Genomic DNA, 10,548 nt, shown 5'->3' with positions numbered 1-10,548 from the left:
TAAAAAGGGTTTTCCTATCGGTGCAAATCTCATGATACGCAGACACTGATGTAATAGACCAATAATGGCTGAAGCCGACTGATTCATTTGTCGGGCGCTACATAAAATCACAAAATCCAACCCAACAGGCTAGAAAACATAGGAATCGACACCAATCGACCAACTACTTCCATTAATATGAAAAATATACATTTTGGAGGCTAATCAGGCAGATTTGATCGGACAGTATGAGTGAGTGAGAGTGACTTCATATACATCACAGTGGCTTATAAAGCTGCATATTCAGAGACACTCTAAAGATGTTATGTGATCCGTCCCCAATGTTGATCCCAGCTTCTTGACCACCTGGTTAGCAGGAGTCAGTAGGTATACATGGCACCGAGTTTAGACCCCGACAGGTGGTGACAGTCGGGACACGGTGGGGGAGGTCTGCTCTCCTTTCTCTGTCGTTCCTCTCCTTACCGCGGCTTACTGTACCTCTTTATCGACAATCTTCCAACCTTGAAGTCTTGCCGTTTTAAAACATGTCTTTAAAAATTACGATATTTCATCATTTGTTCATTTGAAAGGTTTGAATCTTGAAGTTTTAGGTTTTTCATTTTCAGAAATGTTTTGATTTTAATTGTCCTAATACATTTACCGTATATAAGCAGCAATTGCTTCAGCTGTGATGCGTTATTGAGGCTCTAACACATTTACAGACCTTGTCACCCTGTTCTCTAAACATCCCCGCCCCCTCCAAATTCTTTCTGATGCCTCTTTGAAACACAAGGAGGTAAAGATGGTGTTAGGAAAGACTGTTTCAAACTGAAAGACTGTCGGGTTTTAAACTGTAAACTGTAATTCAGAACTGCACTATTGCATTATTTTACTCTGTCTATTCGATTTTACCAACTGTTTTATTGCACTGCTCTATTGCACTATTTTGCTGCTCTTTTATTATACTGTCTATTTTAAAATTGACTATATTATGTGTGTCGATCAAACCGTAAACAAAGTGGCCTATAGGGATGTTAGATCCTAGTATGAAGAACTGTGATTTTGTCCTACCTTGACTTTGTCTATTTCTGTCTGTTCTGCACATTTTATGCTGCTGTGAAGCACTTTGAGCTGCAATTCTTGTATGAAAGATGCTATAGTTAATTATTAATATAATTTGCATCAAGAGGTGTGTAACTTCCATAAACAGAGTTCACCCTTACGCGTCTATTCTTATCCTAACCCATGTTTGCGATCTGATTGGCCACTGACGTTTCTGGTCATGTGACATGTGTGCCCAATCGCGTGACGAGCTGTGTCTTTGCCCATTTCCGCGTCAAACAGCCTGCAAACGACCTAACGCCTAGTTTATCACTGGTTAAGCTTAGGCGACTCTTTCGAAGTTGGTTAAGTTTAGAGTTTGGAATCAGGGCTGGCGTTCTATCGCCATGCTCTAAGATTAACCAACTTCGAAAGAGTGCCTAAGCTTAACCGTCGAAAGAACTTGCCGTCACAGCATTGGTGCACATGTCACATGACCAGAAATGTCAGTGGCCAATCAGATCGCAAACATGGGTTAGGATAAGAATTTAGGCCACCCTTACACGTGGTACCGGTACGCGTCTAGTTTTTCCAGTTTCCGCGTTCGCGTTCTGCGATCTGATTGGCCACTGACGTTTCTGGTGCGATCTGATTGGCCACTGACGTTTCTGGTCATGTGACATGTGCGCCCAATCACGTGATGCGCCCATTTCCGCCTCGAACAGCTGCAAACTACCTAACGCCTAGTTTATCACTGGTTAAGCTTAGGCGACTCTTTCGAAGTTGGTTAAGGTTAGAGTTTGGAATCAGGGCTGGTGTTCTATCACCCTGCTCTAAGACAAACTCTAACCTTAACCAACTTCGAAAGAGTGCCTATAAGCTTAACCAGTGATAGAAACAGGCGTCACACGATTGGCGCGACCAGAAACGTCAGTGGCCAATCAGATCGCAGAACGCGGAACTGGAAATCCGTTGGTAAAAGTAAACAGGCTACCGGTACAGTAGTACTCCCTGCACTGTAACCTATATTTACCCTCATCAGAGCCTTCTCCTCCCTGCCCAGGTCGGGGGAGGGGGTCGTTGGCTCCACCCTATGATGACAGTTGTTGTTTGCTCTGAGTACAGTGTTAGTCTATGATGAGTATGTGAGTGTGAAATTAAGTTTGCTGTTAAATTAGTTTTGTATTGTGATTTATTCTTTTTCATTTCAAAGCGAGAACAAACACAAATAGAAAAACAACAATAACAACATCAACAACCACAGTAGTAACAATTGTAGCATCATAATCAGGTAAGTTCACACAAGGCAACATTTTACAGTAAGGGCACATCGATCAACATCAATCAATGGCCAAGCAATGTTTCTATTAATGGTTTGCTAAAGGTGTACATGACAACCACCAGTCAATTGGAAATTATTCTAACAATGATCTGTCATTTATTGAGTTATGTCTTAAGAACAGGGAAGTGAAAACAGTTCTTTAGTCAGTACAACAAGAAGCCAATACTTCAAACATTTACCAGTAGTGAAGTGAATCCCTGAATTTTTATTTTTTTTACTTAGGATTTACACTTAAAGTAATAATCTCAAACATTTTCATATAAATAAATATGTTTTATGCTACTATGTATCGCCATTTGATAATAAAATAGTGATTCTACCAATACACAGCTCATGAACGCTTTTACATTTGTTGTTCATGGCTGTTCTAAACAATGTCTGGTGATGTCAAAGTACATTCCGGGAGAAAATCACCGCACAGGAAGTATTAAGTGTTACGTCACCAGCAGCAACAGCGGCTTATTTCATAATGAATAGGAAACTGAATGAATGATGAAAGATTTTTTATTTTCGAACAAGTATAAAAACAAAAATATATCTGTTCATTTGACATATACAAAAGATAAACAGATAAACAAATCATAGTTTACCCTGTTCGAAAAAGGAGTAGGAAGAAGTATGCACTTTTTATAATTCCTACCCCTATTTAACTATCACAAATTATAATTGAATCTATTGTTAATTATATATATAAAAGCTGTATCTCTATACAATCCAATACATTTATATATAAATACATTTATATAAATATACCTATAAATATGTAATATATAATATATACTAAATAGTAATACATACCATATGATATACATAATTTCTTCTATTTTATTTTTTTTATTTACATCTTACACATACTCCCAATCAACACACTTCCTCTTCCAGATACCCATTTAAGAAAGATTTTTTGTATTATCTAACTCAGTACTTGCATGCATTTTCAAGATGGAAAGCAGTGCAAAAAACGCAAACAAAATAGTTAGGTTTCAAATGTACTGTAATAACGTTTTAACAATCTGGCTCCACATGTGTGAGGGACAAAAGAGGAGACATCTCCAGTTACTGCTTTTGTTGTTTTTTCGTCTTGGGGGGGGGGGGGGGGGGGGGGTGGGGGGGGGGGGGGACAATCCAAGCCATGAGAGGACCGGCCTCAGCTGCTGTGGTTTGGGATTAAAGATGGCGACCCCCCCCCCCCCCTCATTCTGGAATGCACCAATGCAGGATCTGAGTGACAACTGCTGCCCTGCTCATGGGTCAAATATAGACGTGCTTTGTGTCCCCACAAAGGAAGAACCCTGGGTGTGTGAGAGAGAGAGCCCACAGGGAGTAGATGCTGAGGGGACTACTGCATCAGTTCCAGCCAGTCAGACTTACGGTATACAGTAGGAGAAGGTAAAGGGAACTGGTCGTGCATCTTCACTGATCCTTTCCGTTCAGAAGGTGAAATCAACCATCAGCCAAAATGTCAGAGTAAGTACTGTATTCATTATTCATTAATTTAATTTGTTTTAGAGTCTTTGTTACTGGATCAACTTTAAATGTTTAAATGTTTGAGGAACACTTTCTAAAACTAATCTAGCTTTTCTTCTCCAAAGGAAAAAGATGTCATCGAGCCGTAGGCTATATCTGAAGGTAAGACGATGTTGATGAAATGTAAACGGTGTGTTTATGGACGTAAAACCCTCCAGGTGAACTCCTGGTGAATGGGGTACCTCTTTTTTCTACCTCATTAGTAGAGAGATAAAAATCTATATAAAGAAAATACAGTAGAAAATAATGTTTTGTTATAGCAAGGCAAAGTGACAGGAGCTCAAGCCCCCATTAGATTATCTACACACATCTGATGTTGGATGGTTATGATTTATGATTCATGACTAAATATGAGCTTTATCATCAACATTTGCTACCGGTTTCCTCCAGAGTCTGATGCTGCAGATTGGCCAGACGATGCTGGAGGAGGAGGCGTACGAGGATGAGGAGCAGAGGAAGAGGCACATGGAGGAGAACTGCCCCACTCTCTCCTTCCCTGGATCTGTACAGGAGCTGCAGGTACAAACCCTGCATAATGAACCCCCGCATGTTACTGGTCTCACACCGCATCTCCATACTTTGTATAGCGCTGTGCCAGAGCAGGAGAAACATCTGGCAGAACTAACTATCATCACTGCACATTAGGGGGGGCGGGGGGTTGTCTGGGTTGTTTGTAGATTAGATTAGATTAGATTAGATTAGATTAGATTAGATTAGATTAGATTAAAATGTATTGTCATTATACAGTACAACGAAAAGAAGTTTGGCATCCAACCAGAGTGCAAATGTAGTAGTAAAGTGCAACAGCAATATACAATGTACAGGTGATAACACTGGGTACAACATTTACAAATTAGTACTACTGAGTGTAGCTGTAATTTGTATTTTCTCAAACCAATCACAATTGTCAAAGCCAAAGGCAGCACTAAGGCCAACATGCACCTTGCAAAATAACACCGGGGGAGAAATGTTTCTTCATCAAGGTCTTCTATCATGAGAATGTAGCTTGTTTGCTCCAAGACTTGTTGTTCTGTTTTGTTAAGGCTTCGCTCAGCACCAGTAGCATAACATCTCGCTTCAGTCGATATGCACTGAATAAAAAATTCTTCCACCATGTACCTTTACATCCCAGCATTCGTCTGACCACACCCCCATCCGCTTACCTTCATAAGCAGGGGTGGGGCCACACACTCATCTCCTTCTCAAATTTCATCCACAAGGAAGTGCCTGCTATATGCCCACTTGACGTGGAGAAAAATATTTAGTCTGAGGAAAGGAAAACAGAAGAACAAGGAGATACGTTGACATCATATCTTTATTTTCTCTCTCACTATTTTCGAGAAAATACGGCGATATTGTCTTCGTTAATTGGAGTGTCTGGAAGATGATTTCTGACCTTCAAACGGCTTTTCGTATTGGGAGCTCACGCCGCTGACATGCTCCCCAGCTATAGTCCTCTTTGCTGCGGCTGAATGGGGTTGCCCTCCGGCCACACAGCTGGACTGTGGGAAACTGTGAGAAGCGGTTGTTTCCAGGATGGGGTACGTACTGTTTTGCTTGCGAGCTCTGGTTGTTGTTGATGCTGTGGGGGTTAACTGACTATTTACGAAACGCAGACTCCAGGCTGAGGTCCTCTGCTCGGCTTAAACGGCGGTCGGAGGATCTTGGTCTGACGCCCATGATGGTCAATCTAGTGGGCCGCGACCAGGTCCTGGTGATCCCAGGATTCTCGAGCGGATGCTTCTCTGTCCCGTGCAGGCCCCATCTTTCATATACAAATGAAAGTATACCCAGGGCCGCCTCAGGGGGTGTGCGAGCAGTGCGGAGCCTCGCGGGAAGGGGGGCCTCGCAAAAAAAAAAAAAAAAAAAAAAAATAATACATTACAGGTAAGGTAGCGTCTGTTGAGTTCATTGTGTGTGTCTGTGTGCGTGCCGGGGGGGGGGGGGGGGGGGCGGGGCGTGAACCGACTCATTGCCAGACGTGAGCGATTTGACTCACGCTCACGGCAATGAATCGGCTCTTATGAACGAGTCGCTCCTGACTAGCGTCTGACTATTTCGCACGTGCAGCATTGGAGGTTATGCCAGCCAAGATGAAGAAGACATCGTTCGGCAGATGGACTGAAGATGAAAGTTGTTGCATGTTAACGTTGTAGTTATTGAAGTTTGGATATTTTTTTTTTTACGACTGAGGTAGGTAAATTAAATTTCTTGAGACTAAAGTACAGAAAAAAGGTACCGTTGGGTACCGGTATCGATTCACAGGTACCGGTACCGGTATCGGTTCAAATGTGAAAGGTACCCATCCCATTACCCGCAGGTGTGTTTTGGAGTTTTTTCTTGAGGGGTTATAGGAACAACCACCGTCTGTACCGAGAGGGTAGTTGATTCCCTGGTATGTTGGAGCAGAGTCAACTCCCGGGTTACCCGGTTGCGTGTGCCCCTGCACGTTCATGACGTCTGCCAATCATGTCAGCCTTCTCTGCCTCAACCCCTCTGGGTGGGTTTTTTTTAATGGAGGCTTTGTCATGGTGATCAACAACGCCAGCATACGCCCCTTCCGCCGGGGGGGCTGTTTTCAGCTGACTCCTTTGGCGCCTGTCTCGTCCACAGTGCTCCAGGCTCAGGTTACAGCCTGCTGCCTGGTTTCCCCGGTGCGCTGCCTGCTTCCGTTGGTTAACCTTTTGAGTGCTTACGGCCATGCTGACTGCCTGTGTTCAGAGTCAGTGTGCCAGGCGGTGTGCTATTGGGGGGAAAGGGCCCGCTCTTGGAGGGGCCCTATCCGAATACGCTGGCGATGTGGGGGGCGGTGTCACTAAGTGACCACCTGGTGGGGTCTTGATGCCTGGCGTCATTGACCTCTCCAGGCCCCCTTTTTCCAGGGGATCCAGTCCCTTCAGTGGGACTGGGTCTTCCTTCGCGCTCCGCTGCTACGGCCTTGCCACAGGGTTAGGGTTGCTCTTGACCCCGTGATTTTGGGGGCAGTAACGAGGTTGTTCCTTCCGTTCGTTCCCTGGTGGCATGCGGGTTGTGCGTGTGTGTAGTCGTGGGGTCAAGCCACAGTCTGCTCACCCTGTGCGTTGAGTTGCTTGAGTTCCTCTTCGCCTGGTCGGATCCGTCTCCCTCCCGTAAGCCTCCAATAGGGAGGGTATCCTCCATTAGGGAGGGTCGGGGGGGCTCGGTCCTCCCCGGTCTGATGGTTGTGGGGGGCCTCAGCAGGGTGTATTTGTCGGGCTAAGGCTCCCGCTCAGCTCCTGTTATGCTACTGGTGCTGAGCGAAGCCTTAACGAAACAGAACGTAAGGTTATGTATATAACCAAGTTCTGTGAGTTATGGTGCGCTCAGCACCAGGACGCCGCTGCGGCCCTTGATTTTTCATTGTGGTGAAATTTGTTGGGAAGGAGATGAGTGTGTGGCCCCACCCCTGCTTATGACGGTAAGCGGATGGGGGTGTGGTCAGACGAATGCTGGGATGTAAAGGTGCATGGTGGAATTTTTTATTCAGTGCATATCGACTGAAGCGAGATGTTATGCTACTGGTGCTGAGCGCACCATAACTCACAGAACTTGGTTATATACATAACCTTACGTTAATGATCCTAATCAGGAATATTGAAAACGTTCACGGCTGACATGGTTAACATCCTGTAAGTCAGACTAATATGTTTTAGATATAGAAATATGTCCTCTTAAAAATGGGTAGGCACATCCCAAGCAGCTTCTGACTGTTTCACATCAGAGTGGAAGCAAATGTGAGATGAGAGACAGTTTTGGATACCACTGACTTTCAATAGTATGTCATTAACTAATGCAAATCATTTCTGGCTCCAATATCTGTAAGGCAAATGCCTTTAGCCTGCCGGCAGTTGGGTAGTTCTCAAAGGAGTGTCACCTAAGCTCTCTCTCTCTCTCTCTCTCTCTCTCTCTCTCTATCTCTCTCTCTCTCTCTCTCTCTCTCTCTCTCTCTCTCTCTCTCTCTCTCTCTCTCTCTCTCTCTTCTCTCTCTCCCTCTCCCTCTCTCTCTCTCTCTCTCTCTCTCTCTCTCTCTCTCTCTCTCTCTCTCTCTCTCCCTTCTACCCTTTAGGACCTGTGTAAGAAACTCCACAAGCAGATCGACATTGTGGATGAAGAGCGTTACGACATCGAGGGCAAAGTTATGAAATGCAATAAGGAGGTAAAGTCACACTTACATCACAACTTATTATACTTATTAAAGCCTACTCAAAGCGACGGTGGCTCAGGAGGTAGAGCGGTTGTCTGGTAATCAGAAGGTTCCCGGTTCGATTACAGCTCCTCCTGGGCAGCATGTCGAAGTGTCCTTGAGCAAGACACTTAACCCCTAACTGCTCCCGATGAGCAGGTTGGCACCTTGCATGGTCACCTCCACCGTCGGTGTGTGAATGTGTGAGTGAATGTGAGGAATTGGATAAAAGCGCTATATAAATCCCATTTACCATTAGAAGCATCCCATTCACCCTCCAAAAACACAAGTGTTCTGTTAAATAAATGGGAGACAATTTGTATCATCATCTCTGTCAGATCGATGACCTGAGGATAAAAATGCAGGACCTGAACCGCAAGTTCAAGAAGCCCGCCCTGAAGAAAGTGCGTATGTCTGCGGAAGCCATGCTCGCGGCTCTCCTGGGCTCCAAACACAAGGTGTCCATGGATCTGAGGGCCAACCTGAAACAGGTCAAGAAGGAGCTCAAGGAAGAGGTGGGTGGACGTCTTTGGCTAACTAAAAGTCCAAAAGGAGGTTGATTTATTTATTTTAATGGCCCCATGAAATAAAAATAGATGTTTGCAATTTCCTGGAAAACGGAAAAAATAAATTGATGAGTCATCCAGCGTATACTAATTTAGCGTCCAATGAAATGCTTTCTATGACATTTACAGCACATTGTAACTGAGATAGCACAAATTCAACAAATGTTCAATGTTGCTAGCTAATGTTACTAACATTGCATAATGTTGCTAACCTAAGTTGCTAACATTAGCTTACTAGCTAATGGGTTGACTGTTGGGATAGCTGTAGGCAGGTATGAATAATGAACGGGAAGCGCCACTGTTGAGATAAGCAGGATCCGACATCTTTCAGCCGTTACCACAAACTGTATTCTGACTCCCGTTCCTTTCACACTAGACCACAATTTTGTAATTGAAGGACACTCGTTAACATTGTGCCCATCCTTCCTCTTTCGCTGTCTTCACAGGAGAAGTCTGCTGACTGGCGTAAGAACGTCGAGAACAAGGCTGGCATGGACGGCAGGAAGAAGATGTTTGAGACAGAGGGTCAAACATAAATGTGTCCTCCAATCTCTTCTTGTTTAGTGTCCTCCAATGTCTCCTTGTTTAGTGTCCTCCAATGTCTCATCTTGTGTACCATTATTGTTGTGTCAATTATTATTGTGTCATTTTATTATTTGCATAATTACTGTATTGTCAACTATTGATCATTGTGAATTACAACGTATTTAATGTTTCCTTATTTTAGATATTGTACATAAATAATAGGACGATCAAAACGTCTCTGTGTGTTTGTGTGTCATTAGGATGGTCTCTCTTAAGACCTGAGTGTTGTCACTGAGCCAAGACAGGGCTTTTGACTGTTTCTTTTTGTTTTTTATATCTTCTTATAATCTTTTTATCTTAAAAAAAAAGTTATAGAGTAAAATAATGACCAGGCAAATAGAGAGAAGAGGGTGAAATATGAATATTATTAGGGAGTCACAATACTGGCAGCTTCCATAGGCCTATGAGAAGGTCTTATGCCGAAAAAGAGTTTTAAAGGCCCCATGAAATCAGAATAGATGTAATTTCCTGGTAAACTAAAAACGAAATGTGATTAGTCATCCAGCACACGGGAGCGAGCGTATACTAATTTTGCGTCCAATCAAATGCTTTCTAGAATGACATTTACAGCACATTGTAACTGAGCTAGCACTCTGCCTCTTTACCTAAATTGAACAAATGTCCAATGTTAGCTTGCTAGCTAATGTTACTAATGTTGCATACTGTTGCTAAACTATGTTACTAACATTAGCTTGCTAGCTAATGGGTCGACTGTAATGCACATACAGCACTATTGGCTACTTTAAATGCCAATCAATATTCACGACAAGTCCCTCCCTAGCTTCCTGTTATTACAGGAAACATAAATATGTGGAATCAAATAGCATTCAACTAGCCGTTTCATGGAGACTTTAACCAGCCAGTCAATGTCCATGTTACTCCTGTGCCCCAGGGCAGCTGGGTCAATAGGAAGACAAGAGCCGCTCTCTTCCTAAGCTAGAAAGTCCGAAAGAAAACCCTCAGATTCATGATGTCACCTTTATGTAAAATCTGGGGTTGCTCTAGCTCTATTGACGAGCTTTAGCTTTATTGATGATACATTACAAAGACCATGGTCGCACCTTGACCTGACAGGTTAACAGTGATAGTAATGTGTTTTACTGGTGACCAGTGGTGGTAGCACCAAGTATTCATCAAGCTTTCCCAGAAAACCACAGAAGAAGGCGCCATTATCGATTTGAAAGGAGACATCAGAGAGAAAAGGTTAATTTTATACTGTATATCAGCTGTGGCTTGTGTTTTCACCCCACCAGTCTTTTTTCGAGATCTTTGATCTATCTGTTGATCCCTTTGAAAACACAATGTGA

General features: G+C 43.4%; 1 protein-coding gene across 1 annotated transcript; it reads left to right on the top strand.

Moving 5' to 3' along the window:
- Window positions 1-3,729: 3,729 nt before the first annotated feature.
- LOC311246958 (troponin I, fast skeletal muscle-like) lies at window positions 3,730-9,328 on the top strand. The gene is made up of 6 exons (XM_084337222.1): window positions 3,730-3,829; window positions 3,955-3,991; window positions 4,280-4,408; window positions 7,974-8,063; window positions 8,429-8,605; window positions 9,103-9,328. The coding sequence occupies exons 1-6, from the start codon at window positions 3,822-3,824 to the stop codon at window positions 9,190-9,192; spliced, it is 531 nt and encodes a 176-aa protein (XP_084193348.1). The 5' UTR covers window positions 3,730-3,821; the 3' UTR covers window positions 9,193-9,328.
- The last annotated feature ends 1,220 nt before the right edge of the window (window positions 9,329-10,548 follow it).

This window comes from Notolepis coatsorum (assembly GCF_963971535.1).
Source record: "Notolepis coatsorum genome assembly, chromosome: 20".
NCBI lineage: Eukaryota > Metazoa > Chordata > Actinopteri > Aulopiformes > Paralepididae > Notolepis > Notolepis coatsorum.
The sequence above is the reverse complement of the archived record's forward strand: the minus strand, read 5'-3'. Positions and strand labels throughout refer to the sequence as shown.